The 23,526-nt window shown below is 68.4% G+C and overlaps 1 protein-coding gene across 1 annotated transcript; it reads left to right on the forward strand.

Moving 5' to 3' along the window:
• The first annotated feature begins 3,076 nt into the window (after window positions 1–3,076).
• ELAPOR1 (endosome-lysosome associated apoptosis and autophagy regulator 1) lies at window positions 3,077–23,085 on the forward strand. Its single transcript, XM_075722213.1, is given in 23 exon segments — window positions 3,077–3,191; window positions 3,757–3,949; window positions 6,295–6,442; window positions 9,843–9,923; window positions 10,168–10,273; window positions 10,357–10,415; window positions 10,417–10,507; window positions 10,826–10,914; window positions 10,997–11,174; window positions 13,042–13,170; window positions 13,255–13,345; window positions 13,437–13,542; window positions 13,637–13,774; window positions 13,884–13,984; window positions 13,986–14,139; window positions 17,057–17,230; window positions 19,480–19,660; window positions 21,629–21,725; window positions 21,834–21,935; window positions 22,207–22,333; window positions 22,433–22,611; window positions 22,710–22,875; window positions 23,017–23,085. Coding segments are annotated over 22 exon segments (2,727 nt in total). The 5' UTR covers window positions 3,077–3,191; window positions 3,757–3,788.
• The last annotated feature ends 441 nt before the right edge of the window (window positions 23,086–23,526 follow it).

Genomic DNA, 23,526 nt, shown 5'->3' on the forward strand with positions numbered 1-23,526 from the left:
TTCGCCTGCCCTCGGCGTCGCCTCCTCGCCGGCCTTGAGCCAGCCCCGGCTTGGAGGCAGCCGGCGGCGCGGGGGGGTCACGGTGCCCCGCTCTCCCCAGCCCTTCGCCTTTCCTCCCGGCTGCGCCCTGCTCCGGCACCCAGCCGGCGGCACTGCCGAGGGGTGCTCCCGCCGCGGCTCCCGAGCGGGACGGCGCATCCGGGTTTAATGAGCAACGCGTGCTGCGGCGCTTGGGCCGCGCCAAGGCAAAGGGTGCCATGGTGGAGACGGTGCCGTGCCGGGGACGGTGCCATGGTGGAGACGGTGCCGTGCCGGGGACGGTGCCATGCTGGGGACGGTGCCATGCTGGGGACGGTGCCGTGCCAGGGACGGTGCCGTGCCGGGGACGGTGCCGTGCCAGGGACGGTGCCATGCTGGGGACGGTGCTGTGCCGGGGATGGTGCCATGCCGGTGCCATGCCAGGGACGGTGCCATGCCAGGGACGGTGCCGTGCCAGGGACGGTGCCATGCTGGGGACGGTGCCATGCTGGGGACGGTGCCGTGCCAGGGACGGTGCCGTGCCGGGGACGGTGCCGTGCCAGGGACGGTGCCGTGCCGGGGATGGTGCCGTGCCAGGGACGGTGCCGTGCCAGGGACGGTGCCATGCTGGGGACGGTGCTGTGCCAGGGATGGTGCCATGCCGGTGCCGTGCCGGGGACGGTGCCGTGCCGGGGATGGTGCCGTGCCAGGGACGGTGCCGTGCCAGGGACGGTGCCATGCTGGGGACGGTGCTGTGCCAGGGATGGTGCCATGCCGGTGCCGTGCCAGGGACGGTGCCGTGCCAGGGACGGTGCCGTGCCGGGGATGGTGCCGTGCCAGGGACGGTGCCGTGCCAGGGACGGTGCCATGCTGGGGACGGTGCTGTGCCAGGGATGGTGCCAGGGACGGTGCCGTGCCAGGGACGGTGCCGTGCCGGGGACGGTGCCGTGCTGGGGACGGTGCTGTGCCGGGGATGGTGCCATGCTGGTGCCATGCCAGGGACGGTGCCGTGCCGGGGATGGTGCCATGCTGGGGACGGTGCCGTGCCGGGGATGGTGCCATGCCGGTGCCGTGCCAGGGACGGTGCCGTGCCGGGGATGGTGCCATGCTGGGGACGGTGCCGTGCCGGGGATGGTGCCATGCCGGTGCCGTGCCGGGAACGGTGCCATGCCAGGGACGGTGCCGTGCCAGGGACGGTGCCATGCTGGGGATGGTGCCGTGCCAGGGATGGTGCCATCGGCTCGCCGGCGCTCGGGGGTCTCGGCCCAGGGCCCGGCAGTGCCGGTTGCCTTCGCTGTGCCGGGGCTCTCGTCCCATGGGGAGGTCAGGGAGGTCCCTGGCACGTGAGCGTGGCCCGGGTGACCCCGCAGCCCTCCCCGGGGTTTGGCGTCCCCGGGGACACGTCCTGGGGCGGGGGGGGGGACATGTCCTGCCTGAATTCCCCCCCCTCGGCATCCCCTGGCCTCAGCATCTCCCCAGCCCCGGATCCCTCCAGCCCCCGGCGTCCCCTGGGAGCCCAGCATGGCCCTGCCCCCAGCACCCCCCCCCGAGCACCCCCCGCCCCCAGCACCCCCCACCCTCAGCACCCCCCACCCTGAGCACCCCCCCATCCCCAGTACCCCCCACCCTGAGCACCCTTCACCCTCAGCACCCCCCACCCTAAGCACCCCCCCAGCACCCCCCACCCTCAGCACCCCCCACCCTGAGCACCCCCCCACCCTCAGCACCCCCCACCCTGAGCACCCCCCTGCCCCCAGCTCAACCCCACCCTGAGCATCCCCCACCCTGAGCACCCTTCACCCTCAGCACCCCCCACCCTAAGCACCCCCCCAGCAACCCCTCCACCCTGAGCACCCCCCTGTCCCCAGCACCCCCACCCTGAGCACCCCCTGCCCCAGCAACCCCCCCCACCCTCAGCACCCCCTTGCCCCCAGCACCCCCCATCCCCAGCACCCCCCCACCCTGAGCACCCCCCTGCCCCCAGCACCCCCACCCTGAGCACCCCCTGCCCCAGCAACCCCCCCACCCTGAGCACCCCCCTGCCCCCAGCACCCCCACCCTGAGCCCCCACCCCCCGAGCACCCCCCTGCCCCCAGCACCCCCACCCTGAGCCCCCCCCACCCTGAGCACCCCCTGCCCCCAGCACCCCCACCCTGAGCACCCCCCTGCCCCAGCAACCCCCCCACCCTGAGCACCCCCCTGCCCCCAGCACCCCCACCCTGAGCACCCCCTGCCCCAGCAACCCCCCCACCCTGAGCACCCCCTTGCCCCCAGCACCCCCACCCTGAGCCCCCACCCCCCGAGCACCCCCCTGCCCCCAGCACCCCCACCCTGAGCACCCCCCACCCTGAGCACCCCCCTGCCCCCAGCACCCCCACCCTGAGCACCCCCCTGCCCCCAGCACCCCCACCCTGAGCACCCCCTTGCCCCCAGCACCCCCACCCTGAGCCCCCACCCCCCGAGCACCCCCCTGCCCCCAGCACCCCCACCCTGAGCCCCCCCCACCCTGAGCACCCCCCTGCCCCCAGCACCCCCACCCTGAGCACCCCCTGCCCCAGCAACCCCCCCACCCTAAGCACCCCCCTGCCCCCAGCACCCCCACCCTGAGCACCCCCTGCCCCAGCAACCCCCCCACCCTGAGCACCCCCTTGCCCCCAGCACCCCCACCCTGAGCACCCCCTGCCCCAGCAACCCCCCCACCCTGAGCACCCCCCTGCCCCCAGCACCCCCACCCTGAGCCCCCACCCCCCGAGCACCCCCCTGCCCCCAGCACCCCCACCCTGAGCCCCCCCCACCCTGAGCACCCCCCTGCCCCCAGCACCCCCACCCTGAGCCCCCCCCACCCTGAGCACCCCCTGCCCCCACCCCCCCAGGTTGGGGCTGAGCCGGGGCTCTGGGCGCTGCGGGACGTCGCACCGGCTTAAACCAAAACCACCGCCACGAGGGGCGGCCGGCGCGGGGGGGGGGGGGGCAGCCCCCCATGGGGGGGAGCGCCGGGGCGGGTGGGGGTCTCGGGGCCGCAGCAATCCCCGGGCGCGTTTTTCTCTTCCAGTCCGAGTACCACTACGAGTACACGGCATGCGACAGCACGGGCTCGCGGTGGAGGGTGGCCGTGCCACACACGCCGGGACTCTGCACCGGCCTGCCCGACCCCGTCAAGGGCACCGAGTGCTGTAAGGCTGGGGGGGCGGCGGGGGGCGGCTGGGGGGTCCCGGGGTGCGGGAAGGCCGGGGAAAGCAGGGGGAGGCGGGGGTGGGAAGGGGAGCAGCGAGGCGCCGCGCGGCTTTCCATCAGCTCCGTGGCACCGCCGGTGCCTTCGAAGGTGGCGACGGGACCTGTCTGCTCGGCGGCCGTCGGCGCTCGGCGCTGCCAGCTCGGCACCGGGAAGGCCGGGATGCGACGAGGGGGATGGAGACCCACCGCCCCCTCCCCAAGCTTCGCGGGGGCCGGGGCTCGGCAGCGCGCTTCTGCCGGGGGTCGCATCCTGCTCGGCGCTCGCCGCTTTTTTTTAACGAGCTGGCGGTCCGGCGGGGCGGTGCGCCGCGGAGTTGCCAAAAATCATAAAATGGGGCAGGGTCTGCCGTGGGGCCGTGCGGCGACGCCGGCGACGGGGCATCCCCGCGCCGGCCAAGCGCCTCCGCTCGCGGGGAGCCACGCGAAAAGCGGAGCTGAGGATGCCGAGGCCGAAGGGGCGCCGGGGGCGACCACCCTGACCCCTCCTCGTCGCCCCGTGGGCAGCTTTCTCCTGCAAGGCGGGCGAGTTCCTGGACATGAAGGCGCAGGCGTGCAAGCCCTGCGCGGAGGGCACCTACTCGCTGGGCACCGGCGTCCGCTTCGACGAGTGGGATGAGGTGCCCCACGGCTTCGCCAACGTCGCCACCAACCTGGAGGTCGACGACGGCTTCGGCGAGGCGGTGGAGAACTGCACGGCGTGAGTCGTCGCGCCGCCGGCACGGCTCGTCCCGCTCGCGGGAAGCGGGAGGGCTGGAGCCCGGCGGCTGCTCGCCGGGAGGGTGCGCGGGGACTCGGCCGCCCCGGCGCAGCGGGGATGGGCACGGGGCAGCAACGAGCAGGATGGGTGCTGCGACAGCTCCGGGCATAAATAGCACCCCGTTTCCCCAACACCTCTGGGCATAAATAGCACCCCATTTCCTCGACACCCTGTGCATAAATGGCACCCCATTTCCTTGACACCCCGTGCATAAATGGCACCCCATTTCCCCAACACCTTGGTGCATAAATGGCACCCCATTTCCTCGACACCTCTGTGCCTAAATAGCACCCCATTTCCCCGACAGCTCCGTGCATAAATGGCACCCCCATTTCCTCGACACCCCGTGCATAAATGGCACCCCATTTCCTCGACACCTCTGTGCCTAAATAGCACCCCATTTCCCCGACACCTCTGTGCATAAATGGCACCCCATTTCCTCGACACCCCGTGCATAAATGGCACCCCCATTTCCCCCGACACCTCTGTGCATAAATGGCACCCCATTTCCTCGACACCTCCGTGCATAAGTAGCACCCCGTTTCCTCGACACCCCGTGCATAAATAGCACCCCATTTCCCTGACACCACGTGCATAAATAGCACCCCATTTTCTTGACACCCCATGCATAAATAGCACCCCATTTCCTCAACACCTCTGTGCATAAATAGCACCCCATTTCCCTGACACCCTGTGCATAAATAGCACCCCGTTTCCCCAACACCTCTGTGCATAAATAGCACCCCATTTCCCTGACACCCCATGCATAAATAGCACCCCATTTCCTCGACACCTCCGTGCATAAGTAGCACCCCGTTTCCCTGACACCCTGTGCATAAATAGCACCCCATTTCCCCGACACCCTGTGCATAAATGGCACCCCCATTTCCCCAACACCTTGGTGCATAAATGGCACCCCATTTCCTCGGCACCTCTGTGCCTAAATAGCACCCCATTTCCCCGACAGCTCTGTGCATAAATAGCACCCCATTTCCTCGACACCCCGTGCATAAATGGCACCCCATTTCCCCGACACCTCTGTGCATAAATGGCACCCCATTTCCTCGACACCTCCGTGCATAAGTAGCACCCCGTTTCCTCGACACCCCGTGCATAAAAAGCACCCCATTTCCCTGACACCACGTGCATAAATAGCACCCCCATTTTCTTGACACCCCATGCATAAATAGCACCCCATTTCCTCGACACCTCTGTGCATAAATAGCACCCCATTTCCCTGACACCCTGTGCATAAATAGCACCCCATTTTTTTGACACCCCGTGCATAAATGGCACCCCCATTTCCCTGACACCCTGTGCATAAATAGCACCCCATTTCCTCGACACCTCTGTGCATAAATAGCACCCCATTTCCCTGACACCCTGTGCATAAATAGCACCCCATTTCCTCGACACCTCTGTGCCTAAATAGCACCCCATTTCCTCGACACCCCGTGCATAAATAGCACCCCATTTCCCCAACACCCTGTGCATAAATGGCACCCCATTTCCCCAACACCTTGGTGCATAAATGGCACCCCATTTCCTCGACACCTCTGGGCATAAATAGCACCCCAATTCCCCGACACCCCGTGCATAAATGGCACCCCCATTTTCCCTGACAGCCCATCCCCCGCTCTCCGTCCCCCTCCCCGGGAGGCGATGCCGGCAGGGTGCCGCGGGGGACACCCCGGCCGCGGCAAGGGGACACCCACAGCATCATCCCCGCCCGCTGTGGCAGCACCCCAGCCCCATGGGACACCCGCACCAGCCCTCCTTCAGAGACGGAGCACCCATGGGAGCCCCCCACCCTTACGGTGGGAGCCGGCACCTTTATTTTCCGCCGCGGCCCTTTGCTGGGCGCCAGCCGCCACCGAACGCTCCCGCCAGCCGGTTGCGCCGGCAGCCGCCGCGGCATTTATGCAACTTGCAAATGTAACCTACTTCCAGCAGCGCTTTAATTATTCAGCCGCCGTCCCCGGCGCGGCGGGATCCCCCTCTCCTCCTCCTCCTCCTCCTCGCAGCCCACCCGCCTCTCGCTGGCGCGCTGGGGGACCGGCTGCGGGGGCGAAGGTCCCCCAGGGATAAGGGTCCGGCGGCGGCACGGTGACATGTCCCCTTGGCTGTCCCCAGCGCCCAGCTCTCCATCCCCAGCGGTCCCCGTGCTGTCCCCAAGCCCCGCGCTGTCCCCAGGCCTCCCCCCGGCTCCGGGCGCCGTCGCCATCCCGGCTGCCGCGGGGTGCGGACCGGTGACGGAGCCCCGCCGTCTGTGCCGCCCACCCCAGGTCGACGTGGGTGCCGCTGGGCGACTACATGGCCTCCAACACGGACGAGTGCACGGCCACCCTGATGTACGCCGTCAACCTCAAGCAGTCGGGCACCGTCTCCTTCGAGTACATCTACCCCGACAGCAGCATCGTCTTCGAGTTCTTTGTAGGTGCTGGGGACCGGAGGGGTGCAGGGCTGGAGGGTGGGGGTCCCTGGGGGCATGGGGGGGGGGGTCCCTGGGGGCATGAAGGGGTCATTGGGGACATGGAGGGGTCCTTGGGGATGTGGGAAGGGTCCCTGGGGCCATGGGGGGGTCATTGGGGACATGGGGGGGGTCCATGGGGTCATTGGGGGGTTCCTTGGGGACATGGTGGGGGTCCCTGGGGCCATGGAGGGGTCCCTGGGGATATGGGGGGGTCCCTGGGGACATGGGGGCGTCCATGGGGACATGGAGGGGGTCATTTGGGACATGGAGGGGGTCCCTGGGGACATGGGGGGCGTCCCTGGGATCATGGAGGGGGTCATTTGGGATGTGGAGGGGGTCCCTGGGGACATGGGGGCATCCCTGGGATCATGGAGGGGGACATTTGGGACATGGAGGGGGTCCCTGGGATCATGGAGGGGGTCATCTGAGACATGGAGGGGGTCTCTGGGGACATGGGGGGCGTCCCTGGGGACATGGGGGCATCCCTGGGATCATGGAGGAGGACATTTGGGACATGGAGGGGGTCCCTGGGATCATGGAGGGGGTCATTTGGGACATGGAGGGGGTCCCTGGGGATACAGTGGGGGTCCCTGGGGACATCGGGAGGGTCCCTGGGGACATGGTGAAGGTACCTGGTGACATGGGGAGGTCCCTGGGAACACGAGGGGGTTCCTTGGGGCCATGGTGGGGGTCCCTGGGGCCATAGGGGGGTCATTTGGGACATGGAGGGGGTCCCTGGGGACATGGTGGAGGTCCCTGGGGACATGGGGGGGGTCTCTGGGATCATGGAGGAGGTCATTTGGGACGTGGAGGGGGTCCCTGGGGATACGGTGGGGGTCCCTGGGGACATCGGGAGGGTCCGTGGGGACATGGGGAGGGTCCCTGGGAACACGAGGGGGTTCCTTGGGGACATGGGGGGGGGTGCCTGGGGCCATGGGGGGGTCACTGGGGGCCATGGGGGGGGTCCATGGGGTCATGGAGGTGTTCCTTGGGGACATGGTGGGGGTCCCTGGGATCATGGAGGGGGTCATTTGGGACGTGGAGGGGGTCCCTGGGGATATGGTGGGGGTCCCTGGGGACATCGGGAGGGGTCCCTGGGGACATGGTGGAGGTACCTTGGTGACATGGGGAGGTCCCTGGGAACACGAGGGGGTTCCTTGGGGACATGGTGGGGGGTCCCTGAGGCCATTGGGGGGGTCATTTGGGACATGGAGGGGGTCCCTGGGGACATGGTGGAGGTCCCTGGGGACATGGGGGGGGTCTCTGGGATCATGGAGGGGGTCATTTGGGACGTGGAGGGGGTCCCTGGGGATATGGTGGGGGTCCCTGGGGACATCGGGAGGGTCCCTGGTGACATGGGGAGGTCCCTGGGAACACGAGGGGGTTCCTTGGGGTCATGGGGGGGGGTGCCTGGGGCCACGGGGGGGTCACTGGGGACATGGGGGGGGTCCATGGGGTCATGGAGGTGTTCCTTGGGGACATGGTGGGGGTCCCTGGGATCATGGAGGGGGTCATTTGGGACGTGGAGGGGGTCCCTGGGGATATGGTGGGGGTCCCTGGGGACATCGGGAGGGTCCCTGGGGACATGGTGGAGGTACCTGGTGACATGGGGAGGTCCCTGGGAACACGAGGGGGTTCCTTGGGGACATGGGGGGGTCCCTGGGGCCATTGGGGGGTCATTTGGGACATGGAGGGGGTCCCTGGGGACATGGTGGAGGTACCTGTGGACATGGGGGGGGGTCTCTGGGATCATGGAGGGGGTCATTTGGGACGTGGAGGGGGTCCCTGGGGATATGGTGGGGGTCCCTGGGGACATCGGGAGGGTCCCTGGTGACATGGGGAGGTCCCTGGGAACACGAGGGGGTTCCTTGGGGTCATGGGGGGGGGGTGCCTGGGGCCACGGGGGGGTCACTGGGGACATGGGGGGGGTCCATGGGGTCATGGAGGTGTTCCTTGGGGACATGGTGGGGGTCCCTGGGATCATGGAGGGGGTCATTTGGGACGTGGAGGGGGTCCCTGGGGATATGGTGGGGGTCCCTGGGGACATCGGGAGGGTCCCTGGGGACATGGTGGAGGTACCTGGTGACATGGGGAGGTCCCTGGGAACACGAGGGGGTTCCTTGGGGACATGGTGGGGGTCCCTGAGGCCATTGGGGGGGGTCATTTGGGACATGGGGGGGGGTCCCTGGGGACATGGTGGATGTCCCTGGGGACATGGGGGGGGTCTCTGGGATCATGGAGGGGGTCATTTGGGACGTGGAGGGGGTCCCTGGGGATATGGTGGGGGTCCCTGGGATCATGGAGGGGGTCATTTGGGACGTGGAGGAGGTCCCTGGGGATATGGTGGGGGGTCCCTGGGGACATCGGGAGGGTCCGTGGGGACATGGGGAGGTCCCTGGGAACACGAGGGGGTTCCTTGGGGTCATGGGGGGGGGTCCCTGGGGCCATGGGGGGGTCACTGGGGCCATGGGGGGGGGTCCATGGGGTCATGGAGGTGTTCCTTGGGGACATGGTGGGGGTCCCTGGGATCATGGAGGGGGTCATTTGGGACGTGGAGGGGGTCCCTGGGGATATGGTGGGGGTCCCTGGGGACATCGGGAGGGTCCCTGGGGACATGGTGGAGGTACCTGGTGACATGGGGAGGTCCCTGGGAACACGAGGGGGTTCCTTGGGGACATGGGGGGGTCCCTGGGGCCATTGGGGGGGTCATTTGGGACATGGAGGGGGTCCCTGGGGACATGGTGGAGGTACCTGGTGACATGGGGAGGTCCCTGGGAACACGAGGGGGTTCCTTGGGGACATGGTGGGGGTCCCTGAGGCCATTGGGGGGGTCATTTGGGACATGGGGGGGGGGTCCCTGGGGACATGGTGGATGTCCCTGGGGACATGGGGGGGGGTCTCTGGGATCATGGAGGGGGTCATTTGGGACGTGGAGGGGGTCCCTGGGGATATGGTGGGGGTCCCTGGGATCATGGAGGGGGTCATTTGGGACGTGGAGGAGGTCCCTGGGGATATGGTGGGGGTCCCTGGGGACATCGGGAGGGTCCGTGGGGACATGGGGAGGTCCCTGGGAACACGAGGGGGTTCCTTGGGGACATGGGGGGGGGGTCCCTGGGGCCATGGGGGGGGTCCCTGGGGACATGGTGGGGGTCCCTGGGGACATGGGGAGGTCCCTGGCAACACGAGGGGGTTCCTTGGGGTCATGGGGGGGGCCATGGGGCCATGGGGGGGGTCCCTGGGGACACGAGGGCGTTCCTTGGGGCCATGGGGGGGTCCCTGGGGCCATGGGGGGGTCCCTGAGGCCATGGGGGGGGTCCCTGGGGCCATGGGGGGGTCCCTGTCCTCACGTCGGCCCCGCAGGTGCAGAACGACCAGTGCCAGCCCACGGTGGAGGAGTCGCGCTGGATGCGGACGACGGAGAAGGGCTGGGAGTTTCACAGCGTGAGTTGGGGGGGGGGGGGGGGGGGCGGGAGGTGACACGGGGGGGTCCCTCGGCGCAGCCCCCGGGGGCCCCTCGCCCCTCCCCTGGGCGGAAGGTTGCTCCGTGAGGATGCGGAGGGCGGGTGGCAGATGGGGGCTAGCGTCTCCACCCCCACCCCCACCCCCCCCCATGGGTGCCAACCCCCTCCCCAGGAGTGGGACCACCGGGCCCCCCAGCAGCCCCCCCACCCCCCCCCTTTTCCAGGTGGAGCTGAGCCGCGGCAACAACGTGCTGTACTGGCGGACCACGGCCTTCTCCGTGTGGTCCAAGGTCCCCAAGCCGGTGCTGGTGAGGAACATCGGCATCACGGGTAGGTGGGTGCCTGCCAGGGGGGGGGGTCCCCCCGCCCCCCCCGCCATGGCTCCCGCACCCTGAGCACCCTCCCGCTGCCAGGGGTGGCTTACACCTCCGAGTGCTTCCCCTGCAAACCCGGCACCTACGCCCCCCGCCGCCGGCTCCTCCGCCTGCCGGCTCTGCCCCGCCGACACCTTCTCCGGCAAAGGAGCCACCGCCTGCCAGCCCTGCGAGCCCCCCGCCTACGCCGGTGAGAATCACGGAATCCGGGAATCGTTTCGGTGGGAAAAGACCTCCAAGACCGTCCGGTCAACCCAACGCCACCAAGTTGGTGGCGTTGGTGGTCCCATCAACCCAACGCCACCAAGTCCGCCACCAAACCAGTCGAGAGGTGGCGGCCGGGACCCCTCGTCCCCCCAAATCCCTGCCCCGGGGCGGGGGGGGGGGGGGATGCGCCTGGGGAGGGGAGAGGGGACGCGAGGGGCAGGGAGGACCCGGGGGGGGCGGGGGACGCGGGGGTCCCCCTCGCCGGGTCTGGCTCAGCCGCCGTCTCCCCCGTGGCCGGCAGAGCCCGGCTCGGCGTCCTGCAAACCGCGGCCGCCCTGCACCGACAAGGATTACTTCTACACCCACACCGCCTGCGACGCCCGCGGGGGGGCGGATATCGGGGGGCTGTCCCCCGCTCTCCCCGTGTGTGTCCCCCGCCCCCGGCTCAGCCCCCCCGCTCCCGCCCGGGCAGACCCAGCTGATGTTCAAGTGGGCAGAGCCGAAAATTTGCAGCGAGGAGCTTCCCCAGGCGGCCAAGCTGCCCCCGTCCGGCGTGAAAACCAAATGTCCCCCCTGCAACCCCGGCTTCGCCAAAAGCAACGGCAGCGCCTGCCAGCCTTGTCCCTACGGCTCCTACTCCGATGGCTCCGGTAAGGACGGCACCGGCATCGGCCCCAAAGGGCGACGGGGGCACCCGGAGCGGCCGGGGGAGGTGGGTGCCAGCCCGTAAGGACGTCCCCATCATCCCCAAAGGGCGACCGGGGCACCCGGAGGTGCTGGGGGAGGTGGGTGCCACCCCGTAAGGACGTCCCCATCATCGTCCCCAAAGGGCGACGGGGGCACCTGGAGGTGCTGGGGGGAGGTGGGTGCCAGCCCACCGCAGGGTTGTCCCCTCCTGTCCCTACGGCTCCGGTAAGGACGTCCCCATCGTCCCCAAAGGGTGACGGGGGCACCCAGAGCGGCCGGGGGAGGTGGGTGCCAGCCCGTAAGGATGTCCCCATCATCGTCCCCAAAGGGCGACCGGGACACCCGGAGGTGCTGGGGGAGGTGGGTGCCACCCCGTAAGGACGTCCCCATCGTCCCCAAAGGGCGACCGGGGCACCCGGAGCTGCCGGGGGGGGAGGTGGGTGCCACCCCGCTGCAGGGTTGTCCCCTCCTGTCCCTACGGCTCCGGTAAGGACGTCCCCATCGTTGTCCCCAAAGGGCGACGGGGGCACCCGGAGGTGCTGGGGGAGGTGGGTGCCACCCCGTAAGGACGTCCCCATCATCGTCCCCAAAGGGCGACGGGGGCACCTGGAGGTGCTGGGGGGAGGTGGGTGCCAGCCCACCGTAGGGTTGTCCCCTCCTGTCCCTACGGCTCCAGTAAGGACGTCCCCATCGTCCCCAAAGGGTGACGGGGGCACCCAGAGCGGCCGGGGGGAGGTGGGTGCCAGCCCGTAAGGATGTCCCCATCATTGTCCCCAAAGGGCGACGGGGGGCACCTGGAGGTGCTGGGGGGAGGTGGGTGCCAGCCCACCGTAGGGTTGTCCCCTCCTGTCCCTACGGCTCCGGTAAGGACGTCCCCATCGTTGTCCCCAAAGGGTGACGGGGGGCGCCCGGAGGTGCTGGGGGGAGGTGGGTGCCAGCCCACCGCAGGGTTGTCCCCTCCTGTCCCTACGGCTCCGGTAAGGACGTCCCCATCGTCCCCAAAGGGTGACGGGGGCACCCAGAGCGGCCGGGGGGAGGTGGGTGCCAGCCCGTAAGGATGTCCCCATCATCGTCCCCAAAGGGCGACCGGGACACCCGGAGGTGCTGGGGGAGGTGGGTGCCACCCCGTAAGGATGTCCCCATCGTCCCCAAAGGGTGACGGGGGCACCCGGAGGTGCTGGGGGAGGTGGGTGCCACCCCGTAAGGACGTCCCCATCATCGTCCCCCAAAGGGCGACGGGGGCACCCAGAGGTGCTGGGGGAGGTGGGTGCCAGCCCGTAAGGACGTCCCCATCGTCCCCAAAGGGCGACCGGGGCACCCGGAGCTGCCGGGGGGGGAGGTGGGTGCCACCCCGCTGCAGGGTTGTCCCCTCCTGTCCCTACGGCTCCGGTAAGGACGTCCCCATCGTTGTCCCCAAAGGGCGACGGGGGCACCCGGAGGTGCTGGGGGAGGTGGGTGCCACCCCGTAAGGACGTCCCCATCATCGTCCCCAAAGGGCGACGGGGGCACCCGGAGGTGCTGGGGGGAGGTGGGTGCCAGCCCACCGCAGGGTTGTCCCCTCCTGTCCCTACGGCTCCGGTAAGGACGTCCCCATCGTCCCCAAAGGGTGACGGGGGCACCCAGAGCGGCCGGGGGAGGTGGGTGCCAGCCCGTAAGGATGTCCCCATCATCGTCCCCAAAGGGCGACCGGGACACCCGGAGGTGCTGGGGGAGGTGGGTGCCACCCCGTAAGGATGTCCCCATCGTCCCCAAAGGGTGACGGGGGCACCCGGAGCTGCCAGGGGGAGGTGGGTGCCAGCCCACCGCAGGGTTGTCCCCTCCTGTCCCCAGGCTGCCTGAGCTGCCCGGCGGGCACGGAGCCGGCGCTGGGGTTGGAGTACAAGTGGTGGAACGTGTTGCCCCCCAACATGGAGACCACCGTCCTCAGCGGCATCAACTTCGAGTACAAGGGGATGGCAGGTAGCGCCGGGACGCCGTCCCCTCGCCGTCCCCTCCCGCGGGGGCAGCTGGGGACCCCGCCGAGCCGTCGCCGTGTCCTCGCAGGCTGGCAGGTGGCCGGGGACTACATCTACACGGCGGCGGGAGCCTCCGATAACGACTTCATGATCCTCACGCTGGTGGTCCCCGGCTTCAGGTGAGGCGGGGACGGGCGCCGGGGAGGCGGGGGCCAGCGCGGCGGGGCAGAACCCGCAGCGTCCCTCGCGCCGTCCCCGTGCCGTCCCCAGCGCCCCGAGCCCGGCGCCGGAGGACGCGGAGAGCAAGGAGGTGGCCAGGATCACCTTCGTCTTCGAGACGGTCTGCAGCGTCGGCTGCGAGCTCTACTTCATGGTGGTGAGCGGGGTGGGGGGGGCGGCGCGGCGACGCCGGGTTTTGGGGGGGGGGGGGTGGGGGGGGGGGGGGTCCCACCGTCCCCGCGTCCCCCCAGGGCATCAACTCCCGCACCAACACGCCGGTGGAGACGTGGACGGGTCCCAAGGGGAAGCAGTCCTACACCTACGTCGTGGAGAAAAATGCCACCATGAGCTTCACGTGGGCTTTCCAGCGCACCCCCTACCACGAGGCGGTGAGGGACGGGGGGGGGGGGCGACCCGTGACCCGGGTGACCCCGGTGACCCCGGTGACCCGGGGCGCGGGGGGCTGCGGGCGCCGGTGACGGCTGCTCTCGGTGCCAGGGCCGGCGGTACACCAGCGACGTGGCCAAGCTCTACTCCGTCAACGTCACCAACGTGCTGGGAGGGGTGGCATCCTTCTGCCGGCGCTGCGCCCCCCCAGCCGGCGGGGTCCTGCGCCCCGTGTCCCCCCGGGAACGCCGTGGATCGCGGCTCGGGCGCCTGCCGGCCCTGCCCGCCCGGCACCTACCTGCGGGGTCACCCCTCCGACGGGGTCCCCGCCTGCCACCCCTGCGGCCCCGGCACCCGCAGCAACCAGGTGCCCGTCCCCGCGCGTCCCCCGGGGTGGGGGGGCGATGTCCCCACGGGCGATGCTGTGGGCCCCAAAAATATCCCAGGTGGGTGGTACCAGCCCCCCCCCCCCCCCCACCATGGGTGGGTGACACCAGCCCCTCTGGCCATCCCGGGTGGGTGACCCTGGGTGGGGGAAGCCAGCCCCCCAGCTGTCCCCAAGGAGGTGACACCGGCCCCCCCCGGCCACCCTGGGTGGGTGACAGTATGTGACCCTGGGTGGGTGACGGCGTGGGTGACAGTATCTGACCCTGGGTGGGGGATGCCAGCCCCAAGCCGTCCCCAAGGAGTTGACACTGGCCCCCCGGCCACCCTGGGTGGGTGACGGCGTGGGTGACAGTATCTGACCCTGGGTGGGTGACAGTATGTGACCCTGGGTGGGTGACAATGTGGGTGACAGTATGTGACCCTGGGGTGGGGGATGCCAGCCCCCCAGCTGTCCCCAGGGAGGTGACACCAGCCCCCCGGCCACCCTGGGTGGGTGACAGGGTGGGTGACAGTATGTGACCCTGGGTGGGTGACAGCGTGGGTGACAGTATCTGACCCTGGGTGGGTGACAGTATGTGACCCTGGGTGGGGGATGCCAGCCCCCCAGCTGTCCCCAGGCAGGTGACACCAGCCTCCCGGCCACCCTGGGTGGGTGACAGGGTGGGTGACAGTATCTGACCCTGGGTGGGTGACAGTATGTGACCCTGGGTGGGTGACAGGGTGGGTGACAGTATCTGACCCTGGGTGGGTGACAGTATGTGACCCTGGGTGGGTGACAGGGTGGGTGACAGTATCTGACCCTGGGTGGGTGACAGTATGTGACCCTGGGTGGGTGACAACGTGGGTGACAGTATGTGACCCTGGGTGGGGGATGCCAGCCCCCAGCTGTCCCCAGGCAGGTGACACCGGCCCCCCCTGGCTGCCCTGGGTGGGTGACAGCGTGGGTGACAGTATCTGACCCTGGGTGGGTGACACCCCCCACCTGCCGCTGTCCCTGACGGGCGATGCCAGCTCTCCACGGTCCCCAAGGGGACGCCCCCAGCCGCCCCGGCTGTCCCCGATGGGTGACACTACCTGTCCTGGATGGGTGACACTACCTGTCCCCGTCAGGGTGATGCTACCTGTCCCCCTTGGGGTGACGCTACCTGTCCCCATTGGGGTGACACTACCTGTCCCTGATGGGTGACGCTACCTGTCCCCATCGGGGTGACGTTACCTGTCCCCAGTGGGCGACACTACCTGTCCCCAACGGGCGATGCTACCTGTCCCCATTGGGGTGACACTACCTGTCCCCATCGGGGTGATGCTATCTGTCCCCATTGGGGTGACGCTACCTGTCCCCGTTGGGGTGACGCTACCTGTCCCCGTTGGGGTGATGCTACCTGTCCCTGTTGGGGTGACGCTACCTGTCCCTGATGGGTGACGCTACCTGTCCCTGTTGGGGTGACGCTACCTGTCCCCGATGGGTGACGCTACCTGTCCCTGATGGGTGACACTACCTGTCCCTGTTGGGGTGACGCTACCTGTCCCCGATGGGTGACGCTACCCGTCCTGGATGGGTGACACTACCTGTCCCCATTGGGGTGACGCTACCTGTCCTGGATGGGTGACACTACCTGTCCCCGTTGGGGTGACGCTACCTGTCCCTGATGGGTGACGCTACCTGTCCCCGTTGGGGTGACGCTACCTGTCCCTGATGGGTGACGCTACCTGTCCCTGGTGGGGTGACGCTACCTGTCCCCGATGGGTGACGCTACCTGTCCCCATTGGGGTGACGCTGCCTGTCCCCGTCGGGGTGACGCTACCTGTCCCTGATGGGTGACGCTACCTGTCCCCGTCGGGGTGACGCTACCTGTCCCCGATGGGTGACGCTACCTGTCCCCGTTGGGGTGACGCTACCTGTCCCTGATGGGTGACGCTACCTGTCCTGGATGGGTGACGCTACCTGTCCCTGATGGGTGACGCTACCTGTCCCCGTTGGGGTGATGCTACCTGTCCCCGTTGGGGTGACGCTACCTGTCCCTGATGGGTGACGCTACCTGTCCCCGATGGGTGACGCTACCTGTCCTGGATGGGTGACGCTACCTGTCCCCGTTGGGGTGACGCTACCTGTCCCTGATGGGTGACGCTACCTGTCCCTGTTGGGGTGATGCTACCTGTCCCTGATGGGTGACGCTACCTGTCCCTGTTGGGGTGACGCTACCTGTCCCCGATGGGTGACGCTACCTGTCCTGGATGGGTGACACTACCTGTCCCTGTTGGGGTGACGCTACCTGTCCCCGATGGGTGACGCTACCTGTCCTGGATGGGTGACACTACCTGTCCCTGTTGGGGTGACGCTACCTGTCCCTGATGGGTGACACTACCTGTCCCTGTTGGGGTGACGCTACCTGTCCCCGATGGGTGACGCTACCCGTCCTGGATGGGTGACACTACCTGTCCCCATTGGGGTGACGCTACCTGTCCTGGATGGGTGACGCTACCTGTCCCCATTGGGGTGACGCTACCTGTCCTGGATGGGTGACACTACCTGTCCCCGTTGGGGTGACGCTACCTGTCCCTGATGGGTGACGCTACCTGTCCCGTCGGGGTGACGCTACCTGTCCCCGATGGGTGACGCTACCTGTCCCCGTTGGGGTGACGCTACCTGTCCCCGATGGGTGACGCTACCTGTCCCCGTTGGGGTGACGCTACCTGTCCCTGATGGGTGACGCTACCTGTCCCCGTTGGGGTGACGCTACCTGTCCCCGATGGGTGACGCTACCTGTCCCTGATGGGTGACGCTACCTGTCCCCATTGGGGTGACGCTGCCTGTCCCCGTCGGGGTGACGCTGCCTGTCCCCGATGGGTGACGCCAGCCCCCAGCCCCCCCTGACCGTCACCTCCCGCCCGCCCAGCTCCGCTCCCTCTGCTACAACAACTGCAGCTTCTCCCTGCCGCTGCCGGGCCGCATCCTGCGCTACGACTTCTCGGCGCTGGCCGCCGGCGCGGCCTTCGCCAGCGGCCCCAGCTTCACCGCCAAGGGCCTCAAGTACTTCCACCACTTCAACATCAGCCTCTGCGGGCAACAGGTGAGGCCGGGCCGGGGCCCGCGACACGGGCACGGGGCGGCGGGCGTGGGCACGCGTGGGGACGGGAAGGCGCGTGCGCGTGCAGGCGTGGCGCGGACGCGCAGCTAGGCGTTGCACAGTCGCGCGGACGCGGGCGGTCGAGCAAGCGCGCGCGCGCATGCACGTAGTCGTGCAAACGCCGGCACGAGTTGTGCAAAGGCAGGTGTACGCGCACAGTCACGCACGCTCATGCGTGCAGTTGTGCAGACACCCGTGTGCGTGCAGGCATACGTGCACACATGCGCATAGTCATGCGAACGCACCTGCAGCTACACACAGTCATACAAACGCTCGTGCACTTGCACGCTCATGCAAACACACGCATGCTCGTGCAAACAGACATGCAAACATGCACGGTCATGCACGGTCATGCACGGTCATGTAAACATGCACACCTGCAGTCATGCACACGCAAGCACGTAGTCATCCACATGCACGCAGTCATGCAAACTCATGCATGCAGTTGTGCAGACACAGGTGTACGTGCACACATGCACAGACACACAAACACACATGAACACATGTGTGCACCCACCATCGTGCAAGCACATGCACAGTCACGCACGCTCATGCATGCAGTTGTGCAGACACCCGTGTGCATGCAGGCATACGTGCACACATGCGCATAGTCATGCGAACGCACCTGCAGCTACACACAGTCATACAAACGCTCATGCACTTGCACGCTCATGCAAACACACGCATGCTCGTGCAAACAGACATGCACGGTCATGCACGGTCATGTAAACATGCACACCTGCAGTCATGCACACGCAAGCACGTAGTCATCCACATGCACGCGGTCATGCAAACTCATGCATGCAGTTGTGCAGACACAGGTGTACGTGCACACATGCACAGACACACAAACACACATGAACACATGTGTGCACCCACCATCGTGCAAGCACATGCACAGTCACGCACGCTCATGCATGCAGTTGTGCAGACACCCGTGTGCATGCAGGCATACGTGCACACATGTGCATAGTCATGCGAACGCACCTGCAGCTACACACAGTCATACAAACGCTCGTGCACTTGCACGCTCATGCAAACACACGCATGCTCGTGCAAACAGACATGCAAACATGCACGGTCATGCACGGTCATGCACGGTCATGTAAACATGCACACCTGCAGTCATGCACAGGCAAGCACGTAGTCATCCACATGCACGCAGTCATGCAAACTCATGCATGCAGTTGTGCAGACACAGGTGTACGTGCACACATGCACAGACACACAAACACACATGAACACATGTGTGCACCCACCATCGTGCAAGCACATGCACAGTCACGCACGCTCATGCATGCAGTTGTGCAGACACCCGTGTGCATGCAGGCATACGTGCACACATGCCCATAGTCATGCATAATGCACCTGCAGCTACACACAGTCATACAAACGCTCGTGCACTTGCACGCTCATGCAAACACACGCATGCTCGTGCAAACAGACATGCAAACATGCACGGTCATGCACGGTCATGTAAACATGCACACCTGCAGTCATGCACATACAAGCACGTAGTCATCCACATGCACGCAGTCATGCAAACTCATGCATGCAGTTGTGCAGACACAGGTGTACGTGCAGTCATATGTGCACACATGCACAGACACACAAACACATGAACACACGTGTGCACCCACTGTCGTGCAAACACATGCACAGTCATGCAAACACATGCCATCATGCAAATGCATGCATGCAGTTGTGTAAACACAGGTGTACATGCAGTCATATGTGCACACGTGCACACAGTCGTGCAAATGCACGCATAGGCATGCAAACACACATGCACAGCCATGCAAACACGCATGCACACATGCAGTCGCACAAACACACATGCCTGTAGTCAGGCAGACATACATACACACGTGCACAGCCATGGAAACACACATGCAAGCACATAGTCATGCAAAGTCACGCACACTTGCACACTCATGCAAACACCTGCGCACTTGTGCGAACACACGTGCAAACATGCACGAACACGCACCCTTGCACACTCACGCACGCTCATCGCAGACACCCGTACGCACGCACCCGTACGCGCGCCTGCAGTCCTGCAAACACACGCGCAGGCGGCAGGGTCGCGCCCACGCGGGTTCACCGTCGCCCGCAGAGACGCGCGCGCACGCACGCACGCACACGCGTGTGCCGTCGCCGCCCGGCCTCACCCCGCTCTTCCTGGCGGCCAGGGCAGGAAGCTGGCCTCCTGCACGGACAACGTGACGGACGCGCGGCTGCCGGCGGGCGAGGGGGACCCCGGGCGGGTGGTGACGGCCTACGTCTGCCAGTCCATCCTGGTGCCCCCCGACGTCATGGGCTACAAGACGGCCGTGTCCTCGCAGCCCGTCAGCCTGGCCGACCGCCTCCTGGGTGAGCCACGTCGGGGTGCGCCGGCGTCCCCCCTTCTCCCCCCCAAACCCCGCGGCTTCAGCTTCGGCCTCGCCGTCCCCTCCCGGGGGGAACTGGGACACCCCGGTGCCGTCGGGACACCCCGGTGCCCGCGGGACACCCCAGTGCCCACGGGATAGCCCGGTGCCATCGGGACACCCTGGTACCTGTGGGACACCCTGGTGCCGTCGGGACACCCCGGTGCCTTTGGGACACCCCAGTGTTGTTGGGACACCCCTGTGCCATCGGCACTCCCCGGTGGCATGGGGACACCCTGGTGCCATCGGGACACCCCGGTGCCATTGAGACACCCCGGTGTTGTTGGGGACACCCCGGTGCCGTCGGGACACCCCAGTGCCATCGGGACTCCCCGGTGCCATCGGGACACCCTGGTGCCTTTGGGACACCCCGGTGCATGCGGGACACCCCAGTGCCGTTGGGACACCCCCGGTACTGTCAGGAAACCCCGGTGCCATCGGGACACCCTGGTGCCACTGGGACACCCCGGTGCCATCGGGACACCCCAGTGTTGTTGGGACACCCCGGTGCCTTTGGGACACCCTGGTGCCATGGGGACAGCCCAGTGCCATGGGGACACCCCGGTGCCGTCGGGACACCCCAGTGCCATGGGGACACCCCGGTGCCATGGGGACACCCCGGTGCCGTTGGGACACCCCGGTGCCGTCGGGACTCCCCGGTGCCATCGGGACTCCCCGGTGCCATGGGGATACCCTGGTGCCATCGGGACACCCCGGTGCTGTCGGGACACCCTGGAGCCATGGGGGACACCCCAGTGCCATGGGGACACCCCGGTGCCATCGGGACACCCTGGTGCCGTCGGGACACCCCCAGTGCCATGGGGACACCCCGGTGCCGTTGGGACACCCCAGTGCCATTGGGACACCCCGGTACCGTCAGGAAACCCCGGTGCCTTTGGGACACCCCAGTGCCATCGGGACACCCCAGTGCCATGGGGACAGCCCGGTGCCATGGGGACACCCCGGTGCCATCGGGACACCCCAGTGCCATGGGGACACCCCGGTGCCATGGGGACACCCCAGTGCCATGGGGACACCCCGGTGCCGTCGGGACACCCCAGTGCCATGGGGACACCCCAGTGCCATGGGGACACCCCGGTGCCTTTGGGACACCCTGGTGCCGTCGGGACACCCTGGTGCCATCGGGACACCCTGGTGCCATTGCGACACCCCCGGTGTTGTTGGGACACCCCGGTGCCGTCGGGACACCCCCAGTGCCGTCGGGACTCCCCGGTGCCATGGGGATACCCTGGTGCCATCGGGACACCCCGGTGCTGTCGGGACACCCTGGAGCCATGGGGACACCCCAGTGCCATGGGGACACCCCGGTGCCATCGGGACACCCTGGTGCCGTCGGGACACCCCAGTGCCATGGGGGACACCCCGGTGCCATTGGGACACCCCAGTGCCATTGGGACACCCCGGTACCGTCAGGAAACCCCGGTGCCTTTGGGACACCCCAGTGCCATGGGGACACCCCAGTGCCATGGGGACACCCCGGTGCCATCGGGACACCCCAGTGCCATGGGGACACCCCCAGTGCCATGGGGACACCCCGGTGCCATCGGGACACCCCAGTGCCATGGGGACACCCCGGTGCCATGGGGACACCCCGGTGCCGTCGGGACACCCCAGTGCCATGGGGACACCCCGGTGCCTTTGGGACACCCCGGTGCCATGGGGACACCCCGGTGCTGTCGGGACACCCCGGTGCCTTTGGGACACCCCAGTGCCATGGGGACACCCCAGTGCCATTGGGACACCCCGGTGCCATGGGGACACCCCGGTGCCGTCGGGACACCCCGGTGCTGTCGGGACACCCCGGTGCCTTTGGGACACCCCAGTGCCATGGGGACACCCCGGTGCCGTCGGGACACCCCGGTGCCGTCGGGACACGCTGCCTTGGCCGCAGGCGTCACCACCGGCCCCGCGCTGGACGGCGTCACCTCCCCGCCCGAGCACTTTCCCCCCGGCCACCCCGACCTGCCCGACATCGTCTTCTTCTACAGGTGAGGGCGGGTGACCGGGGGGGACCCCCGCCCGGGGACCCCCGCTGTCGCGTGTGCGTGCGTGCGTGTCCCCCCCCCCGCGCTGAGCCCCCCGCGTCCCCCTCGCAGGTCCACCGACGCCACGCAGCCCTGCAGCGGGGGCCGTGCCGCCGCCATCCGCCTGCGCTGCGACCCGCTGCGCCCGGGCACCGGCACCCTGGCCGTGCCCAGGTAGGTGGGGACGGTGCCGGGGAGCGGGGTGGCTTTGGGGGGGCGGGGGGAGCATCCCCCCCACCCAGGCTGGGGCACCCACCTCCATCCCCTCGCTGTGCTCAGCCCGCTGGGCGCGGGGACCCTTGGGCGCATCCCTGGGGCGCTTCGCTTTGGGGACCCTGCGTCCCCCACCCTGGGCGTCACCGCCAGCCGAGCCCCCTGCCCCCCCCCCCCCCCCCCCCAACTTTTCGGTCTCTTTTTTTGCCCGCCCCCCGCCCCCTGCACCCAGCAAATGCCCCGAGGGCACCTGCGACGGCTGCACCTTCCACTTTCTGTGGGTGACGGGCGAGGGCTGTCCCCGCTGCTCCGCCAGCCACTATCGCCCCATCGTCGGCGCCTGCCTCGGCGGCATCCAGGTACGACCGCGACGCCCGGCGCGACGCCGCGGCGATGGGCTGGGGGTCACCCACCCACCCCCCCCCCCTCTCATATCCCCCCACCCACCCAACCCCCAGAGAACCACCTACGTCTGGCGGGAGCCCCGGCTGTGCCACGGCGGGCTGAGCTTGCCGGCGCAGACGGTGAGGAGCTGCCGGAGCGCGGATTTTTGGCTGAAGGTGGGCATCTCCGCCGGCACCTGCGCCGCCGTCCTGCTCGCCGCCCTCGCCGCCTACTTCTGGAAGAAGAACCAAAAGTGAGCGGGTGCCGGCGGGATTTCGGGGTGGGGGGGACGCACACGCAGACGGCCGGCGGCACGGGGAGGGGGTCGACGCCGCCGCTCTCTGCCGCCAGGCTGGAGTATAAATATTCCAAGCTGGTGATGAACGCGGCGGCCAAGGAGAGCGAGCTGCCGGCGCCGGATAGCTGTGCCATCATGGAGGGGGAGGACGCCGAGGACGACCCGGTCTTCGCCAGCAAGAAATCGCTTTTTGGCAAAATCAAGTCCCTCGCGGCCAAGGTGAGGGTGGGGTGAGGGGTGGGGGGCCGCAGACGCCGGAGACGCCGCGGCGCTGGCGCGGTTGGCGGCCGCTCCGTGCCTCGGTTTCCCCGCGCCGGAGGGGGGATCCGGGGGGCTCGCTGACGCCCAGGCTCGCCGCAGAGGACGCCGGACGGTTTCGACTCGGTCCCGCTGAAGACGTCGTCCGGCGGCACCGCCATGGAGCTGTGACGGGGCGGGGGGGGGGGGGGGCCGCCCGCGCCCACCCCCCACCCCCCCAACGTGGCCTTAGGGACCCGCTTCGGACCGGAGCTTCGTTACGGCTTTTGTACGTCCCCCCGCCGTGTCCCCCCCCCCAGCCAAGCGCCGAAAAATGCCAAATACAGGCGTGGGGTTTGTACGAGGGCTCCGTGTGTCCCCCCCCCGGCTGGCACCGGGACCCCGGCACACGCGTGGCGGGGGGCGGGCGGGTGCGAGCGCGGGCTCGCCGAAATTGGGGGGGGGGGGGGGGGAGCGGGGGTCAGCGCGGCGCGCACACGCGTGTGCGCACGTGTGTTGGGGGCTCGTGCGCCGGCCGGGGTTGCGACCGCGTGGGCGCGCGGCGCGGGGACGCGCGTGCACACGCGTGCGCGCGCAGCCGGGTGGGTGGGGGCGGGGGCCTGCACGCGCGTG

This window comes from Pelecanus crispus, chromosome 17 (assembly GCF_030463565.1).
Source record: "Pelecanus crispus isolate bPelCri1 chromosome 17, bPelCri1.pri, whole genome shotgun sequence".
Taxonomy (NCBI): Eukaryota; Metazoa; Chordata; class Aves; order Pelecaniformes; family Pelecanidae; genus Pelecanus; species Pelecanus crispus.